Source organism: Equus asinus, chromosome 21 (genome assembly GCF_041296235.1).
Source record: "Equus asinus isolate D_3611 breed Donkey chromosome 21, EquAss-T2T_v2, whole genome shotgun sequence".
NCBI classification, from domain to species: domain Eukaryota; kingdom Metazoa; phylum Chordata; class Mammalia; order Perissodactyla; family Equidae; genus Equus; species Equus asinus.
In genome coordinates, this window is record NC_091810.1 from 30,162,629 (window position 1) to 30,180,911 (window position 18,283).

The window sequence follows — 18,283 nt, forward strand, 5'->3', positions numbered from 1 at the left end:
GCCAGGGCTGCCTCTCATTGGCCCACCATGGGTCGCCTTTCCTTCCCTGGCCAATCACAAAGACTAGGAAGAGGCAGTGTGCTATAGGCAGCCCTGAGTCATAAGCCCGTCTCTGAAGCTAGGATGTGGAATCTACCCTATCGAAATGGGTCTGACATAAAAGTAGGGGACAAGTAGCTCCTTAAAGGGAAATCGGGGTGTTCTTACCAGAAAAGGGAGCAGATACTAAACGGGAATACAGCGATGCCTACTACAGGGGCCAAGTCTCCTCTTAGGCCTGTGAAATGGAAAGGCCTTCACACAGGTGAAGCACTTGTATTAATTTGTCCATCCCCAGAAAGTCTAAGAAATCTAATCCCCACCTCCTTGAGGATGAGAACCTGGTGTCCCGTCACCTTCCCTGCCCTTGTGGCCACTGAATCCTACTTCCTTCCCTCCCCATCTCCACCCCCTTCCTTTTTCTTTCATCTGCTTCTCTTTACAATAAGAGGACTGGGGGAGAATTTATTGACGAATGTGCCGTTGTTTTTTGTTTTTAATGTCATTTATTATTAAACTAAATGTCTATAGAACTACTTAATTGTTGGGTATAACTTTAAATGTTGGTCTTTGATCCAGGGAAGAGGAGAGTAATGCAAAGGGTGGCGTATGGAAGATGAAAGTTCCCAAGGACAGCACGGTAGGTTTGTTCTGATCCCTTTCAAGGACTGGCTAAGCTTGGGATTGTTGTTGAGTGCATATGATGAGCATCTTGTGCTTTTTAGACAGTCTGCCTTGTAGTCTCAGAATAGGACGGAGGTGAGAGATTTCGTTCTGACCTTGGTGATTTTCTGCCTTACACTGTCACCTTGAAAATGTATTATTGTGTTTCTCTATAGAAATGGTCTAAGAGTATGACTGTATCATATAGTCTGAAGACCTCCATGCCTGGGAACTTTCCAGAAAAGCTGCTTATGGCAGTCTTTTCCTCACCAGCCATAACTAACCTGTAGGAATAGGTTACATGGTGAGAAGCAGGATCCTTCCCATCCGAGGCCCGTCCCTCTTGCCCGGGGGGCAGAAGCAGTTCTGAAAATGCCCATGGCTTGGGGAATGGGGATGCTCGGGAGGCCTTGCATCTCACCATTCTTTTCAGTTTCATGGGAGGCTGTGCCCGGCCTCCTTCTGGGGCTGAGGAGAACCTGGTTGGTGGGATGGTCTGCTGGGACACAGCTTTGCAAGCCTCAGAAACCTAGATTTCCCAAGATTGGGGTCTAATTCATCGTACTGACTGAGAATGAACATTCAGATTTATTCTTAAGCCCCGGGAAACCAAAAAGCTTCTTTGAAAATGGATGAAAGGGCAAATGCTACCCACTGCCACCTTTTCCTGGTTTCTTTCATGTGGATAAGCTCAAAGAATTGAAAAGTCTCCAGGGACTCGTAGGTTTAAGCTGGAGCCATTTCACTGTAAGCACAAACCTGAAGATAGGACCAGATTTATTTGTTAAAGATGGAAACTATCACCAAGGTGTGTAGCTCCAGGATTTGCCGATTCTTTGGCATATATGATAAAAAATGTCGGGGGAGCAAATAACAAACCAGGCAGGGCTAGGAAGCTCCTCCTGCCCCTCTAAACAGGAGGGAAGGCAGAGAATATAAGAGAGGGAGAGGGGGTAAGTTGTTTTTCATTTCAAGAAGAACAAGCTTTCCTTTTCATGTCTTTTATTTACTCACACTAGACTTTGAATTCTAGTAGAAACAATCGTGATGTCAGCATTCGATGAAAAGTGGCTGAAAGGCACATTTGTCCTTTCTCTCCTTGTTAGCCCACTTGGCCACATTCAGTCACAAACAATAGTGCTTTCATGTCTGTACAAATGTCCTCGTCCCAAGCAGTTCAGCCCACTCTGTCGTCACCAAGTGGGAGTCTGGTGGCCAGCCTTGTCTGAATTCAAAACAAGACAGGGAACTTTCCCTTCCCCTAACTTCCTCTCTCCACCCTCAGCTTTGTCCCTAACGTGTAAGAGACTGCACATGGGAGAGAGAGAAAGTGGAAAGGATGCTCTCTACATGGCAGACAAGTAGACCAGAAGGGAAGGTCTAGGAAAGAGAAAAGAAAATCCTCCTTGAGAGTGAGAGGTCACCATGGTTAACTGCTATCGTCTTAGTTAAAAATTCAGCTAGGCTGCTTTCAACTCCTTAGAACATGGTAATAACACTCTTATTATAGTTAATGTGTACTGAGCACCTGGCATATAGCAAACACGCAGCTATTTATGGAATGGATCTTAAATGTTGAGTCCTTTTGTTGCAATCACAGTGCTAAGCCCTTTGAACGCATTTGTTGACTAATGTCATGGTCACAACAACCCTGGGAGGTCGGCCTTGTTATTATTCCCTCTGCACCTAAGGAAACTGATGCTCAGAGAGGTTGATAACCTGCCCAGGTCACAGATACTAAGCAGCCTGTCAGAATTCAAACCCAGTTCTGGGAGAGTTCAGAGCCTGTGAACTGTGGCAAGGAAGATAAACGGGACCAAAAACGTTTTGATGGAGAATATCTAGAAGAACTTTTAGGCCTCCAGTAACCTGTGAGTTGGTGCTGGCTATTCATTGGATGGCATTAGTAGTCCTAAGTAGAAGGGTCTCCAGTTTTTCTCACTGGTAGGAAGTAGACGAAAGTGTGTACTAATTCTTCCAGGGAACTGCATACGTCTACCCGTAAAGTTCTGTCTCTTATCATAAACAGTCTGTCTCAAGTGAATGGAAATTTGCAAGTCTTTAGTAGTCAAGAAACGAAATTTCCTTAAGTGTTCTTTACTTGTATAACCCTTGAAGTACCTTATAAACTGCAAGAAAAACAGAGGAAAGGGTTTTGAAGAGAAGGATTTGACTAATAGCATTCAAATATAACCAGTTGATACATTTTCAGGCAGTGAGTGGTAAAGAAACCAGAAGGTTATGTCATTTGAATGCATTTTTCCCTCATTCTTCTGAACTTCATCAGGAGTTTCACTAGAAATTAGCTTTGTAACTTTGGACACCAAGTTTTTTGGACACGGAGTCTGTGACTTTGGATCACTTGTATCTATCTGAGTAAAGTTATTTGTAAAACGATACAATATGTGACACTATTGTGAGTGTTTACGCCTGTGATTTGGAGATGTGGGCGGGCTCCAAATATGGGCACGGAAAGTGCATGTGAAGTTAAAGAGAATGTGACTTGTTTAGCTCCTGAGGATAACTGTCTAAAAATACATATGTGTCTTTTTTTTTTGTTTGGTTTGGTTTTTTGTTTTTTGTTCTTTTCCCACGCCAGTCCACAGTTTGGAAAGAGTTGTTGTTAGCGACTATCGGGGAGCAGTTCACAGACTGTGCAGCTGCAGGTAAAGAAGCCCACTGCTCCGGTCGGTGCCGCTGCTCACGTGTGTGTGGCTCATGCTTGTGATTTGCAGAAGTTTGTTTTTGTGTGTTTGACTTTTGACATGTTTTGAAGTTATTTTATAACTGTGAAGTTACTGGGTTTTTCTCATGTGATTGTGCCCTTTACTGTTATATGTGCATGTACACGTGTATATCATGTGTATATTATATTTATGTACTTATGTGTATATGCATATATGTTTTCCCCTGTAGCTCATCTTAATAGTTGCCATAACCAGCTGTCCAAAATAAATAGGCAGAAAGAAAAGGAAATTTGGTATCAGTTGGGCTCTTCCCATAATACGTGGTAGGTTTCCTATTTCAGTTCTTCCAGAAGGGGAAAGTGCCTTTGGTGTCTACTGGTTGGGTAGGCACAGTCTTTTCTGTCCCTACCACTCCCTTCCCCCTGCCCTTTCTTGGTCCCCCCTCAAAGAAAGTATAAAGGGTAGGCAGGGATGCGCTCAGCATTATTACCTGTGACCCCATAATTGAGACTAAAATATAAGGTCTTCAGGACTACACTTTGGAGACCATTTTCAAACCCTGAGTGGATTTCTGAGAGCCTCCGTGAGTACATTTTTATTTTGCATTGTTTTTATCATGAAACCACTCAAAGAAGAGAATCGAATTGCTTGTTTAAAGTTTTTTTTTCTTCTTGAGTAGTTCCTTCTGAATGCTCCTGCGGTTAACATTTAGAGTAACATTTCTTCTTGTTCAGCTTTTAGTTAAGTTTTTTTTTTCTTAACTAGTTGGCATTGATTAATTTGCCCTTAGATTTCTTAGCTGGTGCTCTCTTTGGGAGCCCGCATAGGCCTAGCCAGTGCCATAGCAAGTTTCAGATTCATCTCACTAGCCATTTCAAAAATTCTACTTTTGTTTTGCTTACCTCTTACACCACTTTTTATTCACTTAAGGCAAAACCTGGGTTAAGATGAAATTGTCTTAAAACTACAGATTCCTTCTGTTTTCATAAGGAGTAGTTAAGCAACCTCACGATATGCAGCCAAAAATGCGTCCTAGGCATAATTATAAACACATAAATCTCTGGGAGAGGAGGTTTTTGTATGAATTATTCCTGTTTCCAGAACCAGAGAAAATAGTCTAAGTAATAATAAATAGCCAGGATTGAGTAAAGAAGACCTATTGTTCTGTGGTTGACTTGGGAAATAAGAGGACCATTAACTATTAATCATTAACTCTTCCATTAACCCAGCTCTGCCACTTGAAGCAAGTCAACTAATCTCTCTGGGCCTCACTCCCCCATCTTTAAACAGAGGCTCCTCCAAGCTCTAATGTCTTATGCTGCCAGTACCCTAAAATAATCAGGGTTTTGCTGTTGATTCTGCTTATGAAGATTACACGCTTGCTGATAGATCTGCCTTTGTATGAGAGCTGCAGCCTTTTTACCATGCCGTTTCCGAAAGTGCGGGGCTGGGAGCTACACCCAGTTCCCAGAAGCCAAGCCAAACTGAAATACTGACAGTTCAGCATGTTTAGCAGCCATCAATTATAGCACCCTCTGACCAACAGTGTGGAAATGGGCAAAACCGAAAGACTGCAGAAGGCCGATTTTTCCCCAAAAGGCTGATCTGGTGACTTCCTGGTCATTCTTGAAAGTGGTGAACGATAAACCTTCCCTCTTAACTTGATTTTATGTTCACATAAAATTTAACATTAAGCTCTAGTAAGTATATTTTAAAGGTGTAAATTGAAAAAATAAGAAACCTGTACATAAAAGACATTTCTTGATGGAATAATAAGTTCCTATGGATGGCCGTGATGAGGTACTATTTATTTCTTTGGAAATTTTTGTTTAAATGTGACATATATACAGAAAAGTACACAAACCATGATGTGTATAGACTGATAAATAGTCACGAAGTAAGCAGATCCCTGTAACAAGCCTCCAGATCAAGGAGCAGAATATCACTGACCCCACAGAATCCTTCCTTGTCCTCTCGTCCCACAAAGGTGGCCACCAACCCAACTTCCAACACCATAGGCTGATTTTTCCTGCTTTCAAACACTTATGTAATGGAATCATTTAGTGTCAATTCATACACAGTTAGCCAGGATCAAATTCATTTAAAAAGAAAAGAAGGGAGGGAGGGAGGGCATGGAAGGAAGGATGAGCGAAGAATTATTTTACTAAAGATGAACTCCTTAAGTAAATTGAACATGTCATTATTTAAATTGTATCTGAATACTAGAATGTTTTAACCTTCAGAAAAAAATTGGAAAAACTAATGGCATAAATATTTAGATTTACAGAAAATTAGACAAATTAGGCAAAGCATGTTAACGAAAGCAAAATTTTCTAATTTCAATAATGTTTACCTTTCTCATTTGACTTATTGATGCTGAATAAGCGAGTGCAGAGAGCTGACCCTGTCTCATTAATAGGTCCTAAACATGTAAACCAGGAGTCAAAAGTCTTTACCCCTATCATTTTGCTATAAATTACTGTACACAAAGTGGCTGCAAGGGAGTATATAACAGGACAACAAAACCTTACTTATCCAGCCACCATTCTCAAATGTCTACAAGGCAGCCCCACATCCAGAATTTAGTTTAAAAAGAGAAAAAGACCTCCATTAATCGATGTAGTTAAATGCTTTCATGACCATTCACTGAAAACTGTAATAGCAGAGCCACTCTCAAGAGATATTTACTCTTGCTGTATACACAGTGCTAACAGATGGTCATTCATTCTCTAGCCCACAGTTAAAAAACCCAAAACCAGCAGCAGGATGGCTAGAGGGAAGCACTAGAGAGCAGGAAGAATTAACAGGGAAGGAGCAGACAAGCAAACCACAAGAAGCAGAAGGAACAACTCAGAACACACTGTCTGGGGCCGGTTAATGTGGGGCAAATAGCACTAACCACCCCAAGATCCCTGAATGCTTGGCAGGAGGTCAGGAGAAATACTCGCTGTTCTTAACAAAGACAGTCAAGCATCGAGGAAAAGTTCATGTGAGTTCACTTGGCTTTCGAGGGCAAAGTATTATGCAACTCACTTTAGAAAAAGTCGCAACAAAACAGTAAGAAATAGTCAAAAAGCTTTGGTAACATGTTAAAAAGGGTAAATTACTTATCTGGAAAATCGTTTGGCTGGAACACTATGTTTATCTAAGTCCCTGGATAAATGCAATGTGACTGCTGCAGCTTTTGCCCACTAACTTGCTTTTGTCCAACAATTCCCCTTAGAAACAGTATTTATTACAGGTTCTCTCGTGCCACCTTTTTATCTTCTTATCCATAACTTACAGATAAACTGATAAGTGCTTAAAAAACAACGCAGACAGACTTGAAATTGTCACTTATTTCTTTTTTCCCTGCCTTCCCCTCAGATGACGAAGTCATAGGAGTCAGTGTCAGCGTTCGAGACCGAGAAGATGTCGTCCAAGTCTGGAATGTAAATGCCTCTTTAGTGGGTGAAGCGACCGTTTTAGAAAAGATCTATGAACTTCTGCCCCACATATCTTTTAAAGCAGTATTTTATAAACGTAAGTGCTTCATTTCCACTTATTACTTTCTAGCTTATTCTCTTATACTTTTAAAGATAGAAACTGTGTTTCAAATGAGGTAAAGGCAGAATCACTTGAAATTCTATAGTCCAGAAAATAATTCAATAAGATACACTCAAGTGTTTAAAAAAAAACCAATTTAGTCTCAGAAATTAAAGTGAGATTTTATTTTCGCCTAAACGTGTGGATCAGAAAAGGAGATACATATTGTATTTGTTATTTCAAAAATTTAAACCTGATCTTACGTTTGTCATTCTCAGAAGAAATTGCCTTCTATTGGAAGCAACAATAACAAAAATGTTATTATGTGAGCGGCAGGTAGATATTCAATCATCCCTTCATAAATAGGAATTTATAATGTGTAACATCTGTATTTGTGGAGGAACTCCTTCTGAGCACAGGCGTGATTGAATGTGCTACTGGAATGCTAGTACTTCCTCATTACGGGCAACCGTGACACAGAAGCGGAGGAGCATTCACGCCTAGTGGTAAAATGTTAACAGTATGAATAGGTGTGTGGACCATTGTTTCCATCATGATTCATGTTCATTGCTTTTGTGTGCTCTTTTGAAAAAGTCATCTTTTTCATAATGAAAACAGCTTAGTGCTATTAAACCAATGTTTGGTAGATCAAACAGCAGGTTACACTTTTAACAATGAGTTAGAGGAAAGGATTGACAGCCCTACACGTATGATACATTTCCTATTTCGCATACTGTGCTGAGAGTCAATAACCCAATTCTTTTAACTACTGTATTTCATTGACTCTAAGATGCCCTTGATGATAAGTATTATTTTAGTATTACTAAAAAAGAAAAATAAAAGGCTTCCCATCAAACTATGACACATATTGATTCTAGGGATCTTCAAATGTGGGTTGGGCGGGTCGGGGGAACGCATCTTAGAATTGCTGAAATACACTTCAGGATTCTTTTGCTTTTCCCAACCCTTTGCCAAAAGGAGAAAAAAAATCAGATTTTATTTCATGATTGTCTTAGTATGATAGAGGATGTCAACAGCAAGGCCTCTCTCGAAGGAATCATGTAATCACAGGCGGAATGATTGAGAGTTTAAGCAGCGGGGCTGATCAGGAGCTGCGGATATCCAGGAAAGGCTGGGCGTTGAATTTTAAATGAAAGTTTCAATAAAAGAGATGGAAAGATGGCGCAGCAGAAGTCGCTTATTGGCTGTGCAGTGTGTAAATTGCACATTTGTAGATGCAATTTTCATTCCTTAGGGAACATTAATTGTATTTTCAACGCAGATATTAATTGAAAGGTCACTGAAGGGCTTTTCCTTGTTCCACTCCACAAGACTAACCCCAGCAGAAACTCTGCTTCTGGAAGGAAGTGTGTTTCGTTGCCATTTATGAACAGGGCTTAAACATTCTTTTCACCTTTGAACCAGCTGCCCATTTGACTCAAAAGAGGAGAAAAGCAATTTGGAATCATTAAATCAGGCACTCTGGACCTTTGTCCCACTTCAACAGCATGACCTTGAGCAAGTCACAGCTTCTCATCCTTTCTCTGTCTCATGTAAATATCGAGGAGGTTGGTCTTAAGTGATCTCCAAGGTCCCTTCCACTCTAAAATTCTTTGATTAAATTTCCAGGGAACACGTTGGTTAGCATCAGGTTCGACATGATACGAGTGTTTCATGAGATAAATAGGCCACAGAGTGGTTAGGCTGGTTTTTAGGGCAGCGGCCATAATCAGGTAAGACTGAACAAGGAGAAGTCACTGCTTAGCTATCGTGATGGCTGGGGCAAGAAAAAAGCCTAACAAAGGGGGAGCTTTGCAGCCTGGCTGGTTGAATCAAGCTGAATAGACGCCAGAAAGATAGAGGCCACTCTGAAGTTTGTGAGTGATGCAGAACTGGCTGCAGGTCTCAGCAGAAATCCACATAATGGCATAAATTAACATTTAAAAACTCAAAGATGATTCAGAAAAACTAAGTTGGAAAAAACAAGCAATTCTCTTTATTTTATAGAAAGCAGGCAGTCCTTTACTCAGTAGGGTCATACACTACGTGCTACAGAATTGATTTGGAAAAATGAGGTTTGGGCAGAAATCTTATTCCCAAAATGATGAAGAACAGTCGTAGGGTGAGCTGAGTTAGAAATGGCCAAGTCCACGCTTTTACTCCATCTTGTTAATAGGATCCTGCTGTAAGTATTCACAAGTGTACAGGAGCCAGGTGACAGGGCGGATTTTCCATGTAGAAAGCCCTGGCGTATTCATGAAGGCCTCCAGCAGGGTGGGTGAGGAACGGGCTGTTGATCGTTAGATATGATTTGCATTCAGATTGGTTATTTGACTGAGAAACTCACAATGTACAGAGACCCCCCTCCCCGCAAATTCTCTTAGATTCTTCAGAGCAGCTGAATGACGAACGTCTTTTCCGATGTGAGAATTGTTTAGAGCAGAGAATTGTTTAGAACCTCAAGCCACATCGGCCCCTTCCCCCACCTGCTTTTGGATGAGCTGCAGCTAAGGAGGTTTTTACATTTTTAAATGGTTGGAAAAAATCGAAAGAAGAACTACTCTTTTTTAACACTTGAAACCTGTATGAAATTCAAATTTCACTGTCCATATGTATATAAAGAGTACTGGCGCCTGGCAAAGCCCATTTGTGTACCATCCTCTATGGCTGCGTTGGTATTACAGTGGCAGAGTTAATAGTTGGGACAGAGATCCATGGCCCGCAAAGCCTGAAGTATTTGCTTTCTGCCCCTTTCCAGAAGAAGTTTGCTGACTCCTGGCTTCAAGCGTTTCTGTGTTCCCTGTCTCCCAAGGCAGCCTAAGGCTGACAGAACTTCCTCTGTTCCCAGAACTCTCCCAATTCTGAATGTTCTGTTCTATTATCTCTACAACCCATCAACATGGCAGTACTTCGGTGTCTCAACCATGACCGCCTCAGACTGTCCCTCGCACTTGGAAGTAATAAAAACCTTCCAACAGTCCATATCTCTTGATTTATAATTTGGAGCCCAACATTGCTGAGAGGTCTGTGGCTCCTCCACTTGACCCAGTAGCACTGTATATTTTATTGCAGAGCAGACCATGTTTTTCTTCGGTGTCTGCCCTAAAAATCTTTCCTAATAAGAAAAAACAAAACATACAAAGTAAAATATTTGTGAAGTTCTACATGAATAAATGTTCAATTAAATCAGTCTGGATTACAAGGCACTCTTGGGAATTTGGCCAACGCGAGGTTACCGTGGGAGCGGTAAGGTGCGTTTCTCTCACTGTTTATGCTAGGGAAGGGCAGGCTCAGGTGACATCCAGGATGATCCTGAAGGAAAAATGGTCCTGTTCACTACCCCCTACTCCATATTAGTCTGAAGAATTTAGTCCATGTGAAAAACAGAGAATTCAGGCACCTGCCCTGTGGCCATGTGGTTAAGTTCACACACTCCGCTTCGGGGCCCAGGGTTTCACTGGTTGAGATCCTGGGCACAGACATGGCCCTGCTCATCAAGCCATGCTGAGACGGTGTCCCACATAGCAGAGCCAGAAGGACCTACAAATAGAATATACAACTATGGGGGCTGGCCCTGTGGCCGAGTGGTTAAGTTCGAGTGCTCTGCTCCAGGCGGCCCAGTGTTTCGTTGGTTTGAATCCTGGGTGCGGACATGGCACTGCTCATCAAGCCACACTGAGGCAGCGTCCCACATGCCGCAACTGGAAGGACCCACAACGGAGAATACACAACTATGTACCAGGGGGCTTTGGGGAGAAAAAGGAAAAAAATAAAATCTTTAAAAAAAAAAAAGAACATACAACTATGTACTGGGGGGCTTTGGGGAGAAGGAAAAAAAAAAAGATTGGCAACAGATGTTAGCTCAGGTGCCAGTCTTTAAAAAAAAACAGAATTGGGAGGGGCTTAACAGGTGAAATGGGCCAGCTCATTGATGCCTTTCAACGGCATCCTTCTCTGCCTGTGGGGTTAGGGTGTGGAGGGACAAAGCCCAGAGGGTCCTGAGTCACCCTTGACTTTATCATTCCCAAGCCACAGCAACTTTTCCCCTTGAGAGAAGAGGATCTGCCCTTGCTTTATGATGATGGTCAACCAAGTCAGAAAGTGGATTTTCAAACTTGGCCTTTGCCTTGGACGAAACGTTATGTGTTTCCTAGGTCTCCCGTCTCCCACTTCCGCTTGATAAAATTTCAAGTCTTCGGAAAATATTTTTGATAGCATCATCTTTTATTCTAGAATTCCTAATTATAATTAGTCATTTGCAAGCCAGACAGGAGGGATGAAAAAAAAAAAACCCATGATTGGGAAAAATAAAAGACCCATCAATTAAATGAAACGTCATTTTCCACAGAGGGTGTTCAGAGGTGGCGGGGGACATAACAGACTTGCTGCCACCCTTGTGTTCTTTATGTTGTTTTATTTTTGTTTTATTTTATTTTTAAAGCTAGACTGTGAACAGCCCTGTCCTGGGTACTATCAGGTCCCCATGCCTTCTGCAGGGCACATAGTCCCCTCCCGCATCTGCTTGCAGCCCCCCATGTCCTCTCCATCAGCTTGTTGGGATTACTCATCCTCTCCAGCACAGCGAGAAGATTCAGGCAGCATGCCCACTGCTTGTTTATTCCTTGTTTTAATTTTCATTATTACGTTTCTCAGGAAATGCACGCCTTAGCTAACAGTTACTGGCACAAAAAGGTATTTGAGTTCTTGCCAACATTTGGGGAAAGTGAATGAGATGCCTTAGAGAAGGGTTGCCCCATCCTTTGCTTAAAGTTTTCTTTCCTTTTTTTCCTTTTTGTTTTTTTCTGTCCTTTAGCCCATGAAGAGCATCATGCTTTTGAAGGTGGACGTGGAAAACACTAATTGCACTCTGTAAAGAATTCTTTGTCCTTTGCTGATTGATTTTGGAAACGGTCTTAACAGGAGGGAGAGTGAAGAGAAGACTTGCCGAAGCCCGATGCTGGTCAATTTAGAGTGGGTTTCTGTCCTTGCAGATTGGGCAATTAGGACTCAAAGTGGCAGGTGGGGTGGGGGAAATCGTGTGGGTTTCTCCCGTCACATTATTTGCTTTTTTTTTTTCAGCTTTCTAAATTCTCTGTTCTTTTCATTCTGATTTTTTTTTTTTGCCCTTTTAAATTCCTTATTCAGTCTAATTATTGTTTTCTACACTCCCCTTTCATTGAGGCACAAGAAATCGGTTTCCCTTTAAGTAGCTCTGCTGTACCTAGTTAATGAGAATATGCATAATCATGACAATACTGCTTTTGAAAAGCACACTGTACTTGGAGGAATACTAGCTTGGTGAAACCTGTCTTTTGATTATTTGTTGTGACACATTCCTACATACTATGCACTGGGCATTGTTTTTTCCTGTCCCAGGGAAAAGAAAAACCATACTTAATGTGATTTTGCACTGACAGCACACACATCTTTTATTTTTCCTTTTTAAGACTTTTTTAGCGATGAAAGGAAAATAATAGTTGGGTTGCCTGACATGAACTATAATCACAGTTGACTGTCAGGATATAAATCGAACTGTAGGTCTTCGGACTCTCTGTGGAAATATTTCTAACTAGAATTTCAATTTGGCCATTTCAAAGGAAGACGTAGAGTGGTAGCAAAGAATTTCTCCCGAGAGGAAGCCTTATATTTCTGATTTAAAGAGGAGGTGATATTTTAATTGATGGATTTAAGCTGCTTCCAAATTTTGAGTGTGTGTACCAGCCGCTTAAGGCTTTCCAAATCAATTCGAACACGTTTTGTTAAATGATCCCCTTTTCCTGCTCACGTTGTACGGTTTCCAATAATCAATAGTCCTCCCGCCTGGGCAGCTTCCCCCTCCCTTTCTCATTTAGGAGCAGAAGGTTAAATCTGATTTCCAGGATGAATGTGAACATTCAAGGAGTCGAATTTTGAGTGCATTCTGTTCCTATTAACTTTTGGAATTGTTGATATATTGTGTTATATAAAGAAATGGTTTTAGTAGAAGGAAATGGCCACCCTCTGGAACACTGAGACTCACTCAAAATGTGCCGATTGCACTCTCTTCATTTGTGCCCTCTCTTCACTCTGCCAGGCCTCCTGCTTTTACCTGAAAAAGGGCAGGGCCGTTTGAACATGCTTCCGCCTGCTGGCTGTTTCTGGAGTCAGAGGAGCTAGTGCATGCTTCTACATTTCACAGAAGGGCCAGGCACTCAGAACTTCACTGGACTCAGGATTTGTAACTCCTCTTGCAGTACTGACCAGCAGAGAAAGGTGGGGCTACTTCAAGCCTCCAACATGTGTTTGTAAATAAAATTCCCATACAAACGTTTTAAAGGACTTTCAACAATATCTATTTATAAAGTTGTGCCCTTCCCTTGCCTTACTAACCACATCAACCACTAGAACAATGATCATAGTTTTGAAAAAATGCTTTGTTTCTAAACTTGAGTTTCTCCAGTGATTTCAAAATGAGGTATAAGGATTTCAGATCCGTTTTTCAAAAGCCTGGAACTTATTTCTCTAAACATTGTACTAACATCCAACTTGTTTTTAAATTATTCATCGAGGATTTTAAAAAATTATTCTGGACATGAATTAAAATTCTTTTTTATAATATAAGTATTTTTCTGATAGATTAGAAAAAAGGATCTAATTGACTTATCTTCATTATAATTGTCATATATTTCCATAAGTAAATGGATTTTGAAGTATTTTTATTTTTGGACTTTATTTAAAGCATTGTGATGACATGTTCAACTTTTGCATGTATGTAGCCTTTGAAGTAAAAAGAAATAAATAAAATAAATAGGAATGTTAGGCTCACATTAATGTTTTCTAGTTTCTATTGCTTATGATCACGAAACATGGCTTAACACACAAAGTAGATTTTTGTCCCAGAGAACTTGTGCAACTCTTTCTGACCCTGTGGAAAATACCAACCGTGCGAAGGATTTAATTTGCCTAGGTTAAGAACCTATCATCTAAGTTACTTTAAGAGAGGATTTTGTCAGATTTTGCTTTGGAAATTGTTTTAATTGAATATTTAGTTCATGAGAGACGTTGTGTGAACTAAGCTGATTTAATCAGTTTAAAAACCTCTCATTACCTCCTTGGATTAAAGAAGCTAATACTCTTGAGATACAAGGAAATGTTTTGTGGAGCATGTGACTTTTGTGGTAGGCCAGCGTACCCATCCCGGCCAAGCTGGGGAAAGTGGGAACTTCAAGTAGAATCTGGGTTTTTTCAGCCAAGTCCTTGCAGACGGAGCCTGTACTCCACACACAGAGCCATACAGAAGCCCAAGAGCTCACCTTCTTGTCTTTGTCATTCCTGGGGTCTGTGATGCAGAGCCAGGGACTCTGATGGAAACCAGGATGCTGCTTCTCCTCCCATTATTCCCTGGGTTGTCAGACCTCAGGTGCTTGATCACATTGGGAAAGTCACATCCCTTAAATAAGGACGAATAATATCCATTGAAAGTAACTTGTCTAGATTTCAATTTTCTTTGTTAAGCACTTTCTGAGGAGCTAACTTACTCCATTTTAAAACTCCCCCTCCCCCACTTTTCCACCTTTTGGAAATGGGGGTGTGGTTTACAGTGAACATGTACATTTAATATAATGTGGCTATTAAATTCATGGTGCAGTTGACGGAGAAAAAAACTTAGAAGAAAAACACAACTCCAGCAACCTTCAAGTGGGTTTAACTTGACTCTCACCTTCTCAACTCTCTGCTTGAATTTAGCTCACGTCTATATCATATGCACAAAGGACTTCATAGTTGAAAGAAACTCCGGGTATAATTAGGTCCACTAGATACAATGTACAATCTGCCGACAGACCAGAGCCTTGACCAAACCTGTCCCTTGTGAAAGGACTTGGGGCTGGCAAGCAACAGAGCTGGATATTGGAGTCGGTAAGCTACATTCCAGGCCAGGCTTCCGGAACCCGAGAACACTCAAAGTCTGTCAGCCTGACTCCAGGATCAAGCACTAAATAGCTGATCCAGTCTGGCCATTGATAGCGCTATACACAGTGAGATGCCCTCGTTATAAACAGGTCTCATTCTCCCCCTCTCATTCTCAGTGACTGAAGCGGTGTTACAGTTCAGCGTTTGAAAATAACCTTATTACAGGAGCTGGGCCTTTGCTATGAGGTGCTCAGCTCTGACAGGATCCCAACTCTTGTACTTACACAAAGCTGACAACATGTGGAGCGATCACATGGTGGCGCTGCCTTCCAGCCAACAGTGCTGGCTCAGCAGCATGATTGATGCAGCTATGTTTGTCTAATTATTTTAAGATTCGACTGCATTTTGCTCTTAAGGTTTTATGAAAATTTGATGAGGGACTACCAGTGGAAGTTTAGCTCTCCTACACCTAATAAAAATATGTCAAAGATAGAACTCTCTGGATGTGCTTTAAAAATCTCAAATCTTAGGCTCTCGATGAGCCTATAAGTGGTTATGAAGAAAAAGAATGAAATAAACTAACATATGAAATACCCGAAATGTTTCATCAAATATTGTGCTCAAAAGGAGAAGTAAAATTAGGGTTTATTTTTTTTTAGCTTTCCAAATATGGAACTCCCCTTTAAAAATGTAAGTCTATGATTCACCTTTCACATGTTTCTGTAAGATTTCACTCATTACGAATGAAAGTAGAGGACTGCCTGTGGGTAGTTTATTTCGTAAAAGAATATATGCAGACCGATTCAAAATTACTCAGGAGTTTGGTGACTCAGGATTGTGAAAGCCAGGATAATTGCCTCAGCAGCTGAGAGGAGTCAGAGGTGAAGAGGAACAAGATAGGAATGGAGGTGCAGTGACAAACCCTTTGAACCTGTGCTCTGGGACAGCAGTTAGAGTGGGTTCTCTGCTTCTCCCATGAGGAAAAAAGCCCCAGCAGATTCCTTACACATCTGATGATACTGTTCTGCTTTTGTTTTCTGTTTTTACATAGGCATCAAAATCTGGGAACACTTCCTATTTAGGTTAACCCATTGAGGCTAAAAGTCACTCTCTTGTGTTGTAGAGATATTTTCACCTTGCTGACACAACTCCACTGTTAAAACTCACAGACTCTTAGAATTTTAGAATGGAAAGGACCTTTGAGATCATCTACCAGCGCTTCTCACACCCCTGAGCATGCAGAGGAATCACTGGGGTGCTACTTAACATGCAGATTTCTCTACCCAGCCCTAGAGATTGTAATCCAGCAGGTCTGGAAGGCCCAGATAGCTGCCTTTTTTAGCAAGTGTCCAGTGATTCTAATGCGATGGTCCTCAGACCTCACTTGGAGAACCCCTGATTATAACCAACCCCCCGCATATAACAAATGAGGAAAACCTCCCACCTCCCAAGCCCTCTCAGGTGACCTGGTTCGAGTGTATAATCCCAGCAACCTCAGGAAAGCTGGAGAAAGCCATTCTCACTAAGACTTGAGAAGATGATGCTCGTAAATAAGAACTTTATGGCGAGGACCACAGCAGTAATAGGGAGCCCCTCTCTGGAAGTCTGTCATAAAAAACCTTCAATACAGAGTGGTGGCTTTTCCCTTTTCTAAATACCATTTCAGCCTGTTAAGGAAAAAGAAATTAATGTTCAGAAAAAGTAGTTACTCCATATGTGCAGTAACTGCTTTTCTATAATGTCTTATGGCATCTGGGGTTCAGCATCATTGAACAAAGATTAAATGAACGTTACAGAGCTATAAAATTGCATGTAAAATAACGCAAAACTGTTCAAATGACTATCAAAGTGGCCTGGGAATGAATTTCCACTAAAATTAATTGTCACTCCTAGACATAGCTTAGCAAAGCTGTTACTAAACTGGAGGGGTTCTTTGATACATAGAAGTGTCAAAAAAATCAAATAAGGATTCCCTAAATCATATGAATGATAAGCAAAAGTCATTGTGAAGTCAATATTTTTTTGTTCCTCATTGCTACTAAAATTTAGAGTCCCATTGTATATGTGTGTGTTGAATGTACCTTATTAGAATATCCAATAAAATAGCCTTTTGGATATTCTATGCTCCTGTGTCCTTCAGAAATCGTGGGGTTGACGGAATCTGTGTTAAATGTTTTGTTTTGGTTGCTGCCTTGAAAAGATTATCAGCTCATTTAACGAAATGCAAGATTTCTTTACGAAAATTTCAACTTCTAATGTTGAAATCAGAGAATTTTTCTTAAACTTTTATTTTGGAACAAGTGTTTGAGATTTATTAACCGGGAAACTTTGCATTAGAGAATGGGGCGTGAAGTAAATATGACCATTTCTGAGTTTTCTATAGAAAATTAATGGTATCTCTCGTCTTTTGACATAACAAAGGTTTAAGAAGGTGAAAATTTTAATTTTAGCACTTTATAGGGTGAATGGGGACTATTAAAGGACTTTGAGCATTTTAATAAACTTACAGGGTTTCTGTTTTCAAATAGAGCTATTAATTTTGCGGGCATATGTTAAATTCCCCTGAAATAGCTCAGACCTTAAGCAGATAATATGGCTTACAACCACTGTATGGTTTTTTTAAAAAGTTTTAACTCTTCTCAGTAATCATTTAATGAGTCACCATCACTTTCCACATATCCTCAGCAAGGTTTTGGTTTCATTTAAATTATTACACAAAAGGATTTCAGAGTTTAAACTAGTGAACACACTTTTGCTTGGACATCTAGCACCATTTGTCCCACATTTAAAATCTTATCAGTTGCCATCAAAATTATTCATTCTTTCGAACTGTCTTACCTGGGTAAGTTGAAGCAGGTTTATTCACCGTATGTTTTGGATCTGCTGTGCCCCCCACCTCCCCACTGTATACCATCTGTGCCCTGTGCATTTGGGGCCCTTTCACATATGGCTACAAGCTGGTGCAATGCCCTTTCTTTTGATCTGGCTTCATCTAGTGATTTGCTCAGTATTTTTAAGGTCAGACTGAAAACTTTTCTGTTCTAGTTATTTTTGATTTTATATTGTGTGTTGTGTTTGATGTTCAGATGCATGTGAAAGTTGCTTCTATAAGTCAGTAATTTTTATTCCAGCATTTTACAGCAATAAGGTAAGACGAGACTGAACTTTTCTTACTTGAAAATGTAGTGATTTATGTGTTTAGGGCAAATGTTTAGACTTTCCATGCAAAAGTTCTTGCAATTTTCTAACTTGGGATGATATTGCTATGAATTTGTGCTCCTTCCTTTTGAATGTTATATCTTCGTGGGGTTTGTTTTAAATGTTTATTAGTTTGTAGACCTTTATGTTGAGAAATTTTCTAACTTGTTGGCATCTAAATCTCGCTCTGTATTTGGGTCCTGTAGTATAGCAGTGTCATTCTTCTCCCTCAGGATTACGATATCATGCAAGTTTGTTGACCACATTACTTCATCTTAATT

General features: G+C 40.6%; 1 protein-coding gene across 2 annotated transcripts in view; it reads left to right on the plus strand.

Annotated features, from left to right (window-relative positions):
- Window positions 1-13,720, plus strand: part of EIF4E3 (eukaryotic translation initiation factor 4E family member 3) — a 62,169-nt gene extending 48,449 nt beyond the window's left edge. For both annotated transcript variants that reach the window (XM_070492663.1, XM_044754170.2), the window contains 4 exons: window positions 619-679; window positions 3,302-3,368; window positions 6,756-6,911; window positions 11,728-13,720. In XM_070492663.1, the coding sequence (XP_070348764.1) occupies window positions 619-679; window positions 3,302-3,368; window positions 6,756-6,911; window positions 11,728-11,774 (331 nt within the window). In that variant the 3' untranslated portion in view covers window positions 11,775-13,720. The remainder of the gene's footprint in view (window positions 1-618; window positions 680-3,301; window positions 3,369-6,755; window positions 6,912-11,727) is intronic.
- The last annotated feature ends 4,563 nt before the right edge of the window (window positions 13,721-18,283 follow it).